The 18,477-nt window shown below is 43.1% G+C and overlaps 1 protein-coding gene across 4 annotated transcripts in view; it reads right to left on the reverse strand.

Moving 5' to 3' along the window:
* TAX1BP1 (Tax1 binding protein 1) overlaps positions 1 to 18,477 on the reverse strand; it is a 126,840-nt gene that overhangs the window by 48,517 nt on the left and 59,846 nt on the right. For all 4 annotated transcript variants that reach the window (XM_044292800.1, XM_044292801.1, XM_044292799.1 and 1 more), the window contains exons 6-10: positions 16,564 to 16,712; positions 15,657 to 15,747; positions 12,446 to 12,631; positions 3,319 to 3,567; positions 545 to 694 (exon numbers count right to left, since the gene is read on the reverse strand). In XM_044292800.1, the coding sequence (XP_044148735.1) occupies positions 545 to 694; positions 3,319 to 3,567; positions 12,446 to 12,631; positions 15,657 to 15,747; positions 16,564 to 16,712 (825 nt within the window). The remainder of the gene's footprint in view (positions 1 to 544; positions 695 to 3,318; positions 3,568 to 12,445; positions 12,632 to 15,656; positions 15,748 to 16,563; positions 16,713 to 18,477) is intronic.

Raw genomic sequence — 18,477 nt, forward strand, 5'->3', positions numbered from 1 at the left:
TTAAAGTGCTTTTCCATCAGCCTAATGATTAAATTATAAAGCCGACAGATACACAGGGCCATATAGTATTCAGGCAAATAAAATAAAATCGCATTCAGGTCCCGCAGTGAAGGGGTCAGTGCCAGCATCCCTGGTCATCTATGGTAGTAAAGGGTTACTGCAGCATACTTGGGTTCGAGTGGCTACTTGCGTCTCCAGCATTGTCCAGGCTGTAACAGGAGGCCGAATATTAATACTTCCACATCAGGATGGCAGGGAAGAAATACAGAGGAAAGAGCAGCTGTAACCAGGGCTGCACAGTTCTCTCTCTGATCAGGCATTTAAGAACGCTCAGGCCAGTCTAATGGGAAAGCACCCCTTAGCTCCTGAGCGGTGCCGCCATACTCTCTAGAGGGAAGAGTGGTTTTAGACTCTAGACATTTTGTGCCTCCGACTGCCTGAAATGGAATTCTTTTATTGCTCCTAAAAACCTAATTTCTCCAACAAACACAAAATGCCTAATTTTACTGATTAGTTATAAAAGATGAGTCACTGGTATACGTACAAGCTGGTCTGTGAGTTTGGATACTTGCTTCTGTAGTTTCTGGCATTCTTTAAATTTATCTTTATAATGGTCGGCTGCCATTTGCAGTCTCAGCTTTAGGTCTTCAACCTCTTTCCGAAGTTCCTGCTCCACTCTGCAGCTCTCCGTATCCTAAGGATAAAATGTTATATTTCATCAAGTTTTAAATGAAGCAGGACTTACTACAGTAATTCTTCATACAGATGAGCCAAAGGGTCTCTCTGCCCTGCTTCTTATGACACTTAGACATGCAATCCCTACTTCAGATTGTACAATCCCCCCCAATAGGGCACATGGACGTCATAAGAGGGGTCTCCCATTTTGGACCCCCCATTCTACATGCGCCAATTCATATGAGCAGCTCCCATTATTGTGCTCGGGCTACCCTTTTATTACAAGGATAGCCATTCATTAGAATGGTCCTCATACAATACTCAGCAGCCGTGGCAGGTGAAATCAGCTGACACATTTTGAAAGGGGATATCTCTGAGGAGACAATCTCTAACATAAAGAGTGTAACAATAATATGGGCTTACATTTATGTTTCAAAAGCTTTATTGAAAATGTACAGCATTAGAAAAATATCACGTGGCATCATTGATATACGTAGTAGGTACATACAAATTAACAAAAACAAAGTAAACAAGGTAGATTACTTGAACAATAATCAAATGGAGATCCTACAGTGGTCAATTGAAAGGAAATGGTGCAAATAGTTACAGCCAAACTTAATCAAGTGTCCCACGAGCTCCGCATAGCTAAAGCCACCCACAGAGTACATAGGGTATTACAACGCTATACTTTGTCGCACATTGGCGGAGTAGGAGGAAGAAACCCAGGGTTCCCACAATTTTTCAAAGGGCTCAAATGCGTCCAAACGAATGGCTGACAGTTTTTCATATAATAAGATCTTATTAACTCTATCTATAACTGCCTGGAAACTTAACGTGTCAGATTTCCTTTTAAATGCAATATGGATTCTAGCAGCTAATAAAATGTGTTGCGATAGTTTGAACTTGGCAAAGGTCAGCCAAGGAGGCTTATCTCCTAAAAGGCATAGGGAGGGAGCGGGCTTATAACTGCAGCCTAACACTGTGGAAATCAGTTTGCCTATTTTGGACCAAAACCGTTGGACATGCGGGCATGTCCACCAGATATGGTAAACTGTACCATCCTCTGTGCATCCTCTAAAACATAGTGGAGAAACTTCCGGATAGATACGATGTAGCCTAACAGGCACCAGATGGGTCCTGTGAAGGACCTTCACAGAGGTCTCTGCCAGTGTGGTTTGCCATGAAGTTTTGGTTAGGGTCTGAGAGCGGGAAAACCAATCTGAGAGTGGATATTCTTCCTGTATATCCTTCTCCCACTCCACCATATACGAAAGCTTAACTCCCCCAGGCGAGGCATCCAGCATGCCATACAGCCTAGACAATAGCCCCTGTTTGTATAGAGAGAAAGTAACAAAACGTTCAAAGGGAGTAAAATCTAGGGTCAGTTCGTCAATCTTTAAAGAGCGGAGGAATGAAAAGACTTGGTTGGCTGCGAATGACTCACCAGGGGGGAGATCAAACTTATCCTTAAAATCAGACAGTGTGATCAATTTACCCCTGACCAGGAATTTATGCAACGTAATACATTTATTGGTGATCCACCAGTGAAAATCGAGTGCCCTGAGCCCCGGTGGGAAGGCTGGGTTACCTAGTATGTGAAGCAGAGGAGTGTTTCTAGACTGTAAGCCCAACTTAAACCTGACAGACCTCCACAACAATATGGCTTGATAGGAAAGTGGTGAATTTGAACGGACTGCCGCCGGGATAGGCAGGGTAGTCCAGAGCAAGGCTCTATGGGCTTACATTTAAGTAGATACAAATCTATCAGCAGAATAGCATGCAGTAAGCCAAGTGCTGTTTACCATAGTCCATACATTTAGAGGGCCCATTTACACTGGCAGGACGGTCATTCCTGATAGCTGCCCCATAGAAAATGTGTCACTGATCATGTGAAAAACTTTTAAAATGCTTTTTTTATTGGGTAATCTGTCATTTAAACATAGTTTTTTTGGCAGCACACTGCACAGGGATGTGTAGCTGGCAAACAATTCATCTGTATAAAAAAAGGGATGACTGCTGTAAGTAAATGTAGCTAAAAAGCAGCCAGTGACTGGGAACTAATGGTTCACCTTTCATCACTGTGCCACTTACCGTCCCAAAGTAAATGGCCCCCAAGTTACAGGCTATCCTAAAAAAAATCTGCTGAGCAACTGCATGTCAGGGCCCATTTACATGGCTGAATATTCAGGTAAATGTTTGGAAATTAAATATTCATTACTGATAATTGCCAGCATGTTCAAATGCATGTATATTCATCAACCCTCCCCTTTGTGAGGGGAGGAATGATCGCCACTACAATCATTCATCCCTGTACAGATTCACTGTTTGTCAGCGGCATAACCATGTTTACACAGGATAAAGTGCTGCCGACAAATAAGAATTTTATGTACCCCCTAAACAAAGGATCACCTGACAAAGGAGTATGGAGTATTTTGCTGGTTTGCTAAGTGATCGGTGGCGTATTTACCCCCGACAATCATCGGGACAGTGCTCATAGGAACAAGGATACCCAATTACTGACCCAACCCTCAGCTCATGAAACGCAGCCTTTAGTTTGTATTTTATTCACCGACATTTCTGTCATTCTGGACCCTGCGCATTCATACATATATATGTACCTTAGATCATTACTTGTTAGCTTACCTGATCCTTTCTCAAGACGCTGTTAGAGGATGGTTGTCTATCCTGCAGACTGAGCTCAGCCAATGCAGCGGCAAGTTGCTTCTTAACGCTATCAGTCTCAAGGCGAGATGTATGAAGGTCAGACATAGTTTTATCACGTATATTTACTGCATCACTAAGCTCCCTGGACATTAAGGAAACCTTCTGTCTGCTGGCCTGCTGGTCATCCTCAATCTTACGAAGCTGCTGTTTTAAAAAGCCAATGTCTTCCTGAACAGTACAGAAGAAATATATTAAATTAAGAGGGCTTGCGAAGAGCAGTGACACACCAAGTAACGATACAGCAAGATAAAGGTCACCCAACAGAGAGTTGGCGGACTCTTCCATTAATGGATAATACAATACCAGACCAGGAATTTTCACTGGCACCTACAATTTGGTAGATGATGCTGTTTACACATCTCTTTATATTACACAAGTTATTTCAGAGTCACATAATTACAAGGTACAACCAAAATATATAATAACAGCAATGATAGATTAAGCAGCAGAGCAGCACAATGGCTGGAGTAAAGCAAGGGCTGATTCAGATCTGCATTTAACTGCAAAGGAACAGCCTGCTGGAGTTCATCAGATCCAGCATAGCCCGAGATGGCCGTGCACTGCTGGACCCTTTTGACTATAATGGGACCCGGTGGTGATCCGGTCACTTTCCGGACTAAAAAGTCCTGCCTGTGCGCCTTCTCCTTTGGCTGAAGCTGGCACTTAAGCAAAAAAAAAAAAGCAGCCGGATCACCACTAGATCCTATTATAGTTAATGGGGTCCGGCCGTGCATGGCCATGTCCAGCTATACCAGATCTGGTGAAGTCCGGCGGGCTGATTTTCTGGTGGAACAGAGGGCCAGATAGGTTAAACGCAGATATGAAACAGACCATCTAGCAAATCACATTGCACCAGGCAAAATAAGCTGCACTTCAAATGAGTAAACCAGTAAAATAACAAAACAGCATTTTAGATTTTAGGCAGCGAGTGACCAGTCAGCTCTTGAAGTTGATGTGCTGGAATCATGAAAAATGGCAAGAGTAAGGATCTGAGCAACTGTAATAAGGGTCTAATAGTGAAGGTTATACAACTGGAAGGTCTTTTGGGGTGTTCCCTACAGTGGTTAGTACCTACCAAAAGTGGTCAAAGGAAGGGCAACTTGTGAACCAGCAACAAGGTCTGGGCACCCAAGGATCACTGTTGAAAGGGTTAATGCAAGCCATGATAGAAAGGTGTCAGACAGTGGCATACCTCCAATACAGGCAGACCACGCAGCTGCTATGGGGCCCGTGGGGAACAGGGGCCTGCAGTGGAGGATAGGCCCCACCCCCCAAATTACACTCATTACATCCAGCTCCAGTATAGTATCTCTAAAATTAGTGGAGACAGCTAAAGGACCTGTGATGATGTCATCACAGGTCCTGTACATCTAGTAAAGGAACTGCACAAAGAATGGTGTAGGTTAGGAGCATCTGCCAGGACCTATGATGACATCATCTTCAGTATCACAGGTCCTGTACATCGAGCATGGGGTAGTTCCCTGGTTAAAAAAGAAGCATCTGCCGCATCATCATAGGTCCTTCAACCCCTAATATATATATATATATATATATATATATACTGTAAGCATCCAAAGGGTGAGGTTATTGATGGTAAGTATGTGTCACTGAGGCTGCTGCTCTCAGTGATGTAAATCCCGGAGGTAAATGGCAACCAGTGATGTTAGATTGCTGAGTTTGTGGTAGCTGGAATTTGGGTCCGGGATTTAGGAGTGACTGAAGAGTTTGGGTGGGAAGGTCACTCCCATACTCCATCTCCTGTGTTACCACCTCACCCAGCTGGAAGCTAATTTAAAAGACTCACTGTCAGTGTGTGGTTGGTGTTGGTCTGCAGAGGACTTAGGAGCATTCATCTCCACAGTGTTCCTGAGAAGGGAAAAGACAAGGTTCTGCAGAAAGGTGACTCCTGTATTTTTGCCTGTGTAAAATTTGAACTGTTATATGACACATGAGGGCTGAAGATAAGTGCTTTATGTGACTGAACTGTGATGGGCTGAAGCCAAGCCATCCTGTTGGAACAAATTTGAGTTGTGTTTTTTCCAATAAAACCCTTATGTTGCATCCAATCCTGCCGACTGCCTACCATTTGTACAGCTAACCTCCACATATGGTGTCGGATGCGGGCAAGTGGTTGCTAAGGGTAACGGCTGCATAATTTTTTTTGCTCTGTAATCTGCTTATGTCCTGGATAAAGGCTGCTACGTTGTTGCCCAGTGAGACTCCTGCCATGGAGGAGCTGGTTAAGCAGTTTGTGCAGGTCAGTGCTGCCCAGCAGGAAACCAACCGTCTGTTGCTGGAACAGATCACAGTCCTGAGAGAGAGTGTGTCAGCTCAGCCAAGGAATATGGAGGAGTTAGCTGGGACTGTGAATGTAAAAAAGGCAGTGCACCGCGCCTTGCAAAAAATGACCCCAGATGACGACATAGAGGCCTATTTGGCGGTGTTTGAAAGGATTGTGGAAAGGGAGAAACTCCCTGCGGCTGAATGGACTGAGGTTCTGGCGCCTTATTTGACTGGGGAGCCGCAAAAAGCATATTTTGATTTAACAGCAGAGCAGGCCAAAGACTATGATATCCTTAAAGCAGAAATCATGGCCCGGCTGGGAGTCACCTTATCTGTCCGTGCTCGCAGAGTCCATGAATGGCGGTTTGAAGAGAAAAAACCGCCCCGCTCTCAAATGTTTGATTTGTTACACCTTGTGCGCAAGTGGCTACAACCTGAGACACTGAGTACAGCAGACATTGTCGAACGAATCGTGCTCGACCGCTATGTGAGTGGACTTCCTATGGACATTCACCGCTGGGTTGCTCAAGGAGACCCCAAAACCCTGGATCAATTGGTTTCACTTGTGGAGCGGTTTACGACTACCGAGACCTGTCTGAGGCCTGAAGGTAAACCACAGCAGTTCATGGGATCCTCTGGTGGTCGTCGACAGAGAGCAACCTCCACAGCCATTTCTACCTCTGAGCAGGAGGACCTAGCCAACAGACAAAGCCTGGGTGGCTCCCCCCGGGGAAAGAGGTTTTTCATTCCAAGAAAGGTACCCTCCCATTCTGAAGCCCCACTCGAAGGCCAACCTAAGGTCCGTTGTTGGAAGTGTCAGCAACCGGGGCATATTGCAGCACACTGTTCCCAGGGGGAGGAGCCAATGGAGTGTGGTGCCACCCGCCGCCTCTCCATGTTTGCTCATCCTGTTTGCAGTGCTACACCCCTGCAGGAACCAGGTCCCCAGGAGCGTCAACTCCAGGTAAACGGGGTAAGTGTTGTGGCCCTTTTGGACTCGGGTAGCCTGGTCACCCTCTTGTGTGCTGCCGTACCCCATGACCTGGTCATCCCTGAAAGGCGGGTGGGGGTGGTTTGTATCCATGGGGACACTAAGCATTATCCGCTGGCCAAAGTGACTGTAGAGACTGGCTGCGGGACAGTGACCCATGAAGTGGGTGTGGTACCAGACTTATTACATCCATTGATTGTGGGACGTGATTTTCCGTTGTTCTGGGATCTCTGGTCTCATTCCCACTGTAATGATACGCCTGTTGCATGTTCACCTTCTTTCAGCCCAATTCCTTTAGGGGGAGAAGCCCAAACAGATGCTGTAGGGGTGACCAATGAGGTATCAGACAGTTTTCCCCTTGCAGTATTGGCTGGGGATGAGGGTGAGGAGTCTAACCCTGAGCAGAATGTACCGGACTTGGAAGTGTCTCGGGAGAACTTTGGGACTGCTCAGTTACGAGACTCCACCCTGAAACATGCATGGGAAAATGTAACTGTACTAAATGAGGTACCTCAGGAGCCTAATGCTGATCAAAGGTTTCCTCATTTTGCTGTCAGTGATAATTTACTGTATCGTGTTACTAAGATGCGTGATGAAATTCTGGAGCAATTGGTGGTACCCATACCTTATAGAAGGATGGTCCTTGATATGGCCCACACCCATTTACTTGGGGGTCATCTGGGGACTGATAAAACAAAGGAAAGAATCCTGCAAAGGTTCTATTGGCCAGGTTGTTACCAAGAGGTTGAAAGGTTTTGCCAATCCTGCCCAACTTGCCAAGTAACGGCTCCTGTGAGTCACTTTCGGAGCCCCTTGGTTCCCCTGCCAATAATTGAGATTCCATTTGACAGAATAGCTATGGATTTGGTGGGGCCGTTAGTTAGGTCTGCCCGAGGCCACCAGTATATTTTGGTAGTGCTGGACTATGCCACTAGGTATCCTGAAGCCATTCCATTGCGGAATACCTCCTCCAAGAGCATTGCTCGGGAGTTGGTTCATATATTTTCCAGAACTGGCCTACCAAAAGAAATACTGACTGACCAGGGTACACCTTTCATGTCCAAAGTTATGAAAGAGCTTTGCAACCTGCTGAAAATTAAGCAGCTAAGAACCTCTGTATATCATCCCCAAACAGATGGCCTTGTAGAGAGGTTCAATAAAACCTTAAAGGGGATGTTGAGAAGGGTAGTAGAAAAGGATGGGAAGGACTGGGATTGTCTGTTGTCATATCTCATGTTCTCCATCCGAGAGGTCCCCCAGTCCTCCACTGGCTTCTCTCCATTTGAGTTATTATATGGGAGACATCCCAGGGGATTGCTGGATATTGCCAAGGAGACTTGGGAGAGTGAGGCTACCCCTTACAGAAGTGTGATAGAACATGTGGCCCAAATGCAAGATCGCATCAGCAGCATTATGCCCATCGTGAGGGAACACATGCAGAAGGCCCAAGAGTCCCAGAGCAGGGTGTACAATAGAGCGGCCCGGGTGAGGCAGTTCAACCCTGGGGACAGGGTACTAGTGCTGGTTCCCACGGTAGAAAGCAAATTTCTGGCCAAGTGGCAGGGTCCTTTTGAAGTAGTAGAAAGGGTTGGAGAGGTCAATTATAAAATACATCAGCCTGGGAAAAGAAAGCCCATCCAACTCTATCACGTCAATTTAATCAAACCTTGGAAGGATAGAGAGTCCCTGGTAGCAGCACCATTAACAGACCTCACAAAAGGGAGAAAGTCAGTAATGGTACAGTGGTCTCAAGAGACAGAAAAGGCGTTTCAGGACCTTAAAAAAGCACTATGCAGTCAGCCTGTGCTGATCGCACCAGACTTCTCAAAAGAGTTTATTGTCCAGACCGATGCCTCAGAGGTTGGGTTAGGGGCAGTAATGTCACAAGAGGTAAATGGGGAAGAACACCCCATCATATATTTGAGTAGAAAACTCACCTCCTGTGAGAGGAACTACTCAATAGTGGAGAGGGAGTGTTTGGCAATAAAGTGGGCCCTCGTGGCTTTGCGGTACTATTTGGCAGGTAGGAAGTTCCGCTTGGTATCTGACCATGCCCCTTTAAAATGGATGTGCCGAAATAAAGGAAACAATGCAAGGGTAACACGGTGGTTCCTGGAGTTGCAGGACTTTAATTTTGTGGTAGAGCACAGGGCAGGGAAGCTTCATGTTAATGCTGATGCCTTGTCAAGGATTTACTGTCTATCAGGGTCAAGTGCCCAGTCCCCTGGCCTTGGGCAGAGGGGGGGGATATGTAAGCATCCAAAGGGTGAGGTTATTGATGGTAAGTATGTGTCACTGAGGCTGCTGCTCTCAGTGATGTAAATCCCGGAGGTAAATGGCAACCAGTGATGTTAGATTGCTGAGTTTGTGGTAGCTGGAATTTGGGTCCGGGATTTAGGAGTGACTGAAGAGTTTGGGTGGGAAGGTCACTCCCATACTCCATCTCCTGTGTTACCACCTCACCCAGCTGGAAGCTAATTTAAAAGACTCACTGTCAGTGTGTGGTTGGTGTTGGTCTGCAGAGGACTTAGGAGCATTCATCTCCACAGTGTTCCTGAGAAGGGAAAAGACAAGGTTCTGCAGAAAGGTGACTCCTGTATTTTTGCCTGTGTAAAATTTGAACTGTTATATGACACATGAGGGCTGAAGATAAGTGCTTTATGTGACTGAACTGTGATGGGCTGAAGCCAAGCCATCCTGTTGGAACAAATTTGAGTTGTGTTTTTTCCAATAAAACCCTTATGTTGCATCCAATCCTGCCGACTGCCTACCATTTGTACAGCTAACCTCCACAATACATACACACACACGCGATCAAAATTAGAGTACAATTTATGAACACTTGATTTTTTGCAGAAATAATGAAATCTACATTGATAATCATTTGAAGTATTTTTTGTAAGGGGTACACCATGCCATTAGAACAGTGTTTTCCAAAATAACCAAAGTATATCAACATAAAACCTTTATTTTTTTGAAAACCTGATGATCATAATTAGAGAACAGCAATGACTGTATCAGAGAGAAAGATTCTAACTAAATTTTCTGAAGGTTACACCAGTCCCCAATCAGTAGAAGTGTACAGGCCCTTGCTTTGAAGGACTTCAGCACATCTGCGGCCACAGGACATCACTAGTCTCTCACACTGCTCTGGTGTGATTTTGGTCCACTCTTCTTCCAGTCTCTTCAACAGTTCTGTGACTTTTGTGGGTTTCTTGACCATAACTGTCACCAAGGATTTTCCAGAGGGTTTCTATTGGGTTTAGATAAGGACTCTGGCCATTTCATTGTTTCAATGTTTTCAGTTTCAAGGAACTTATTTTCCTGTTTTGCTGTGCGACAGGGGGCATTGTCCTGCATGAAAATAGCTGGCTGATTGAGTGATGAACGCAAGGAAGGAACCATGTGTTGTTGAAGAAGGTTCGGATACACACTTGCATTCACTCTGCCATGTGAGAGGTCCAACTCCTGCTGCAGAAAACATTCCCCAAACCATGACACTTCCTCCTCCACCTTTTACTGACTTCTTTACACACTTTGGGTTCAGTTTTTCCCCAGTTTGTCGATGAACATAATGTTTCCCATCAGACCCAAATAAATTCAACTTGCTTTCATCACTAAAATGAACTCTGGAACACTTCTCCTCTGTCCACACAACATGCTCCTCAGCAAAGGGGAGTTTAGCCTTTTGATTCTTTCTGCTAATGAGAGGTTTGGTCACTGCAGAGTGGGCTTTTAGTCTAAATGCCCTTAAACGTCGAGACCCTGTATGTCGAGACAGATCCTTACCCTGTTCAGTGCTGAACTGGCGAGCAATTCCAGCTGCAGTATTGAAACGATTACCCATGGAGATTCTCTGCATTATCCTGTCCTCTCTTGCATTTGTCTTTCAAGGGCGACTTGAATTAGTTTGTAACATAGTATATAAGGCCGAAAAAAACACATTTGTCCATCCAGTTCGGCCTGTTATCCTGCAAGTTGATCCAGAGGATGCTGTAAAGATGCAATATTCTAGAAATCACAGACTTGGAACAACCAACTTCTCTTGCTGGGGCTCATAGGGTCACCCCTTTGGCCTTCATCTGGACAACCTGCGGCCGGAGGGTTTCAGTCACTTTGGAATGGCACACTATTTTGGCAAAGTCAGTGAAAACTGGAAAGTTAGGCTGCCAGTTAAATAGGGTTTGTCAGATCAATAAGGAAATTAGCATCAGTTGCCAGATTAACATCAGTAACTTGCAGATATCTGAAAGTGTTCTCTAATTGTGATCAGTGTTCTTTTAAAATTATCTCATTTCCATTTTTATTCTGTGCTTTAGAATAAATACAATTTATGAAATAATCTTAAAATACTGCTATTTTACTCAGGTTAGGATATATTCACATAGGACTACACTATGACCGTGACATTTCGGAAATTGTGTGTTGTTCTCTAATTTTGATCGCATATATTATATATATATATATATATATATACACACACACACACTGCATCTATTATAGAGTATAATAGATGCAGTGGACACAGGTAAGGAGTATACCGAGCAGTGTACTGATATGTGAGGTAGAAGGTGGAATGCATGCAGTGTGTACAGGTATATAGTATACCCAGCATTGTACTGATATGTAAGGTACGAGGTATAATAAATGCAGTGTGTACAGATATGTAGTGTATACAGCAGTGTACTGATATGTGAGGTATAATAGATGCAGTGTGTACATGTATATAGTATACGCACCAGTGTACTGATATGTGAGGTACGAGGTATAATAGATGCAGTGTGTACAGGTATATAATAGATGCAGTGTGTACATGTATATAGTATACGCAGCAGTGTACTGATATGTGAGGTACGAGCTGTACCGTAATTTATATCTCATACCTCACATATCAGTACACTGCTGGCCAGGAATGGGTAGTGGGAGGGTCTATGAATAGGAACCCAATTTAGATTCTTGCTATGGGGCCCAGTGACTTCTATGTACGTCCCTGGTGTCAGAAGACACAGGGAATCACAGCTTGGAGACACCACAGGACACTTTCAGAGAGTGGAGTCCATGCCTTGAAAGGCAAAAGCTGATTTGGCCGCACAAAGTGACCTACACAATATTAGTGTGGTTGGAATTACTATGAAATACTATGGCCGATGGGTGTAATTTTACATTGCACAGGCAGCAAGTAACAAGCATGATCTCCTGTCAAGTGCGCAGTGCAGCAAATTTCTTTTCAGTCTGCATATCATCATTCATCTCCTTCAAGTTGTATGTCATTATTCTATAAAACCAAAGTCTGAAATATGGTTTCGTTTCTGGAAGTTGTCAACGGTTTAAAACACACAACCCGAAAATTGAAAGCTGACTGAGTGACAATAAAGTCAAAGTCAATCATAGTAAAATCTAAAGTTAGATCCACAAAAAGAGAATGTTAACAGGACAATAACGTCCAAGATTTATTTTTCTTTCGCATGAGCATGTCCCATGAATCTTTAGTGTGAGTGAGAGTGATGTCATTGGGAAAGTCACAATAGGAATAAACTGTTACACTGGACCAGATCACATTAGGCCCTGTGCACCCAGTAGCGGTGTATAAAAGGCAGTATGAAGTCATAGGCCCCTGTGTGCCACTTACAGTATTCCAGGGTTATTCTTCCCTAGTCACAAGGCATAACGAGGTACATTACAGCCCCACAGAAGGCTATGGGTGCCCTACTACAACTCTCTACTGTCATAATACGGCCATGTCCATGAGGCCTTGCATTTACCAGGTCTCACCTTCTCAGAGGCGGTCTGGAGCAGCTCTGTGCATAGCTTCTCTTTATCAGACAGACACAGCTTCATTTTACTGAGTTCCTCTTTGTAGTGAGTAATCAAGTTCTCTTTACTGGAATCTAAATTCTTTAATGTCTGCACCTCTGTCAGTAGCTTTGTGTTCTCAATTTCTGTATTCTTTAGGTGAACCTATGACAAAAGTCCAAATTTATGTCAATTCATGCAGGATTAGGTCTGTAGTACACAAAAGCTAAGTAAAGCAAAAAGAGTGAAAGAAGAGAATGTGAGAGAAAGAAAAAAAGGAGAGAGAAAAAAAGGAGATGGAAAGAGAGAGAAAAATGAAAGGAAAGGAAAGAGAAAAAGCGAGAGGAACGAGAGGAAAAAGGAGAGGAAAGAGAAAAAAAAAATGAGGAAAAAGGAGACAGGAAAATGAGAAAAAAGTAGAGAGAAAATCGAGAATTTTTTTTGAGAATTGAGATAATTAGGAGAAAGAGAGAATCGAGAGAAAGAGCAAAAAAAAAGAGCAAGAGAAAAAAATAGGATAAGAAAATGAGAGATAGCAAGAATTGAAAGAAAAAGAGAGAAGCAGGCGAAATAGGGAGAAAGACTGAGAAGGGCAGAGAGAAAAGAGAAACAGGACAGAAGAGAGAGGTAAAGAGAAAGAGCGAGTAAGAGAGGAATTTTGTACCAATTTTACACAACTGCTACCTTGTATGCTACCCTAGCTTTATAGGTCACTTGGGCCTCGTTTATTCTGTATATACTACATTACAGGCACATAATGACCTAACAGGTACATTTTACCCTTCACCCAGTTCATTTCTTTGGTTGTGCATTTTGTCCTTTAAAATGATTCATGTTAAAATATTGTAAAAAATACTCAAAAGTTGGTAGAAGGGATGTACTATATTTCTCATTTAAAAAACAAATGCTAGTAGTACGTTTTTTTTTTTAAGCCCCCATGGAGGAATAAATACACAACTGCTACATAGGACATGCCAAATATACCATTTCAGGTCACTAAAACGTCTGCCATTTTATCAGGAAGGTGATGATAGCTGAGGGCACATGCTAGTACGATATGACTACTATCCATCTATCTATAGCCACTGATTGACAGCGTGTAAAATGCGGGACTGTGTAATGGATATACAAATTAATACAAGCATATGCTTTACTGAACAAAAAAAATTTAATCAACGCCTACATTATAATTAACTTGTTTTGGTTTCCAAGTGAGATTATACATAGTCCTATCCTCCTTTCACGACCTTGCTGCCCCTCCTGTGCTGTCCAGATTATGGCCAAATATGTGTATTCTCAAGCAGAAAAGTGATCCCGCAAGCAAACAACAACAAAAGACTAAAAATCTCATGCTTGCCAAGGTTACATAATTCAAGCCATAGTTATTGCTGAGGTTTTCCACTGAAATTCCTCTTTGGAAGCTAGTTCCACCCCAGGAACATAAAACACTCTCCAACTGTGTGCTTTTCCTAACAAAAGAAACAAGGTCATTGTTCAATTTGCACAAGAAACGATCCAAACCTCGCTGTCTCCAAGGGTAACTTGTTCCATATGTGCCTCTCGCAGTGCGAGGACCTTATTGTTAATTTAAACCTTTCACCCCTTAATTTTAGGTCATGACCTATTGTTTTATAGGTCTCTATTGGAGAAAACATTTTGCAATTTAATAGCAGTTTGATGGCGACCAAACCATAAATGTAGTTTCCTAAAGTGGCCAAAAAACCAAAGTGACATTCTAGTTGACAGCTGTTAATTATTGCGTATGTTAAAAGAACGTATGGATGTGCACGTGTGCGTCTGTGGCCAAGGAAGACACACAATAAAATCCCATTTTTATGTAATAAAGGGATGTATTCATGACAAATTATTTATTATTATATTGAGTGTTTAGAATATTTTTTTTATTCTTCAACTTTTTTATGACAAGTCACATTTGTAGTCATTTACATAAATCATGTGACTCAATGCATTCCTATAGACCAGTGATGGCGAACCTATAGCACAGGTGTCAGAGGCGGCACTCAGAGCCCTCTCTGTGGGCACCCGCACCCTGGAAAAGTCTATGGTGTACCAATATGCCTTAGACTTTTCCTGTCATTCATCAGCGCAGGGCGCACTATGAACGGCACAAGCAGGGCACTGACTGTAGGCAGGCTATTATAGCTACATGATAAAGTACATGGAAGATATACTAATATTGGATTGTAGTATTCAGGTTATCTTGCTGTGTTAGCACTTTGTGAAAAATAAGTGGGTTTTGGGTTGCAGTTTGGACACTCTGTCTCTAAATGGTTCACCATCACTGCTATAGATGAATAATGCAGCTTCACCTTTAAGAGAAGAAAATGGAAATAAAGGATAAAGTATATGTTGATTACAGGCAAGTTTACTCCAGGGTGCCTTCATGTTTCTTATCAATTAGTGAGAAAAAAATAAATAAAAAATTATAAAATTGTATATATATTGTATATTGTGTGTGTGTGTGTAGATAAAACTGCACAACTATGTATAATCAAGTATCTACGTAAGATGGACATTTTTTAAATTGCCAGTCAGAAGTTTAAAGGGGTTGTATTGTACAATAAAAAATAATTTTACAACAACAAGAAGTTTAAAAGGGGTTGTGCAAGAATGGAGGATGTTTTTTTTTGGCAAGAACCCCTTCCCCACCCCAGCGCTTCCCGACACTGACTCCCTGCTCCTTTTCTCCTTCTCCTCCAAGGTTCCCTCGCTAAAAACATACAGCCTGACATGATGCAGCCGATTATTGGCCTCGGCAGTGACCGGCTCCCCTTAAGTCATGACAAATGGTCACATGACGCAAGGAGATCCGGTCACCACCACGGCCAGTGACTGGCAGCATCAAGTCAAACCAGATGTTTTCAGCGAGAGCCCAGTGCGTCATCGCAGACCAGTAAGAGATGGAGCTGGGAGCCAACGCCAGGAAGCAGGTAAGTTTCCCTTTACTGGTCCAGTCCAAGTAGGGCATCTTTGATCACTTGGCATTCTTAATTTACAATCCCTAGAACAGTTTCCCACAACTTTGTGATGCACAACAGGTATGTCATGCACTTAATATGTTCTCTCACATGTGTTGACCGTCCGTGTGTGAACATGCCTTGCGCTGGTCAATGACTTCTGTGCATACTGACAAACCATAATGTGGGTGTAAGATCTCACGTCTCCTCACCTTATACAGTTCCTTCTCATCCTTCTCATTCTTTAACTGAAATTCAAATTGCTCTCTCTCCAATTTTATTTTCTTCAGTTTTTCTTTTAGGCTGAAAATGAGAGAAACATTTCTTTACTTTTTATTAAAAACAATAAACACAAAAAAGGCTAGCTTATGTCAAATAGGCCATCACCTACACACATTCCAGCTAAAAGGGTTATCACATGAATCAGTCTGTAATCAGGATATTAGATGCATTAAAAAATAAAAAAATGTTGGCGAGTTTCTTTAAAATTTCCATGTCACCATCCATATTTAAAAAAAATTGTATACAATCCTGCAATTTTCACACTGGCCACTAGGCCTAATACCAGGTCATGATTTCCTGTTCTGTACAGGTAACCGTTCAATAGCCATCATCCTTACCACCACAGGCAGAATTAAAATGACAAGTAACACCTCTATATGGATAACGCAATCCGCCATACACGTGCCTAGAAAACTCACCCATAGAAATCAATGGTATCAGCTTCTGTATACTTTGTCCATGTACCTGTTCTCAAAAGACAAAGTCTTCGGCCTAGTGGCCAGTGTGAAAACTGCAGCAGTTAATGTGGAATTTCAGCTTAGAAAAATCAGTCTCTAGGCAAAAAAAATAAAAAATGGGGGCCAGCTTCACTGGAAAGGAGCATGGTACATTTCGCAACAAAACTGCACCACAGTTCTGGCATAAAGTTCTGTTTCAAACTAAGCCTACCAATAGTTGGTATAAAGCTAGACAAGAGCATCTATCGCTGCACCAGATGCATCTCCCAGCCTGTCCGGTCACGTCAAGTGACCAGAATTGAGATTATCCATCACATATTAAGTTTTTTCAAAAACACACCACCCTGCTCACAGTACAAAGAAAAGACATACAACTTACCTATCTAACTCTGTTTCCTTTTCAATGGCTTTCTGAGTCACAGTTATAAGGTCTTCTTCAAGCTGCAGGATCTTTGAAGACATCTCTTTGCATGCTTTCTTCACTTCTTCGCTTTCCGCTTTTAGGATGTCGGAGGACTGAAGCAAACCCTAGGATTCAAACAAACATGGTTATTTACAGACCTAGAAACATTACCGGATAGAGGGCATATGGAGACCACACTCAAACAGATGGTTGTTAGGTCCCCAAACCGGTATACATAACCAGTGGTCAAACACAAGTGGACGCACACCAGGCAGCCTGACAGTCACTGCAGAGAAGGGCAGCCGAGCACTCCCCCCATGGATACACCAAAGTCCATGGTCTTCCTTCAGTGCTGCCATTAGCCAAAAGATATTACATTCTTTGTACCATTTTGGCTCCTAGGAGTACTAACCTTTAGCTGTAATCTGCACCCTTACATAACCGCATAATAAACCGACAGATCTGCTTTAACATGGTTACTGTTGAAAGTGTGCTTGCGGTCAATGTCAGTAGTAGTTCAAACAAAAGTGGTAAAGATGTAAAATCAAGTTTCTAAGGTGCATAACAATATAAAATAAAGCAACACAGTATAAATAAGAGTTCTACAGAGAAGACGCTGGGGCATGTTAGCTGCAGAATTCTGGTCTTTATTCCCCACCAGCAAGTAGACTCAATATCAGTTAGGGTCCATTCACACGTCCGCAATTTCATGGAACAGAATTGCGGACCCATTCATTTCTATAGGGCAGCACGATGTACTGCCCGGATACGGAATTGCGGACCCGCACTTCCGGGTCCGCAATTCCGCTCCCGAAAAAATAGAACATGTCCTATTCTAGTCTGCAATTGCGGACAAGAATAGGCATATTCTATTAGTGCCTGCAATGTGCGGTCCGCAAAATGCGGAACGCACATTGCTGTGTCCGTGGTTTGCGGATCCACAAAACACGTTACGGACATGTGAATGGACCCTTAGTTTGATTGCTATTCTGTCTTTGAGAGAAAAATCTAGGTATTAAATAGGCAATATAAATGGTAATAAAAAAAATATAAAACAAGCTGGTGGTTTATATGGTATTAACCCAGCAACGCAGTTAAAGGGGTTCTCCCATTTGGATAATTCTTAGTTGTTAGAAGAAATTCTCTACAAAAAGCAGAATACAGACTGCCCGCAAATTGCGGATCCGCAACACACGGATGGTGCGGCAGCCATTGATATAACTGACTATTCTTGTCCGCAAAACGGACAAGAATAGGACAGGTTATATTTTTTTTTGCAGGGCCACAGGAAAGGAGCAACGGAGTGCTGTCCGCATCTTTTGCGGCCCCATTAAAGTAAATGGGTCCGCATCCAAGCCGCAAAAACTGCGGCTCGGATGCGGACCAAAACAACGGTCGTGTGCATGAGGCCTAAGTGGTACATTTCCCAACAGCACCACCAGAGGGTAAATTAAGTATTACACAGAGCCCACTGAAATCAATGGGTTATTTGTGTAATGCAGGACAGGACAGGTCCTCCAGAAAGAAAGGCAGTCTTTGTAACCCCTCTCTGATCTGACCCCGTGATGTGGATCCTGAACAGTGGGCTCCATGTATTAACTCAGCTTTTTCTAGTAGATTTATGAAAATGCATTTTCTAAACTGAACAACCACTAGAAGATGGCATTTACTAATGATCTGCTTCATCACTTGTCTGTAGCTGTGTTATTGGTCTGCAAAACACCATATACGTCTTAGTCCATGCACAGACCCGCCAATACTCAGGCCAGCTATCTCACATATTGCTTGCCATAGACCTCCTATAAACTGTGGAGAAAAAGCACTTGAACTTGACACTCCTAGTCTGTGACAACAAAAAACCTGCCAAATAAAGTTTGCATTGTGTTCAGC

The sequence above is a fragment of the Bufo gargarizans genome, chromosome 5, assembly GCF_014858855.1.
Source record: "Bufo gargarizans isolate SCDJY-AF-19 chromosome 5, ASM1485885v1, whole genome shotgun sequence".
Lineage (NCBI taxonomy): Eukaryota > Metazoa > Chordata > Amphibia > Anura > Bufonidae > Bufo > Bufo gargarizans.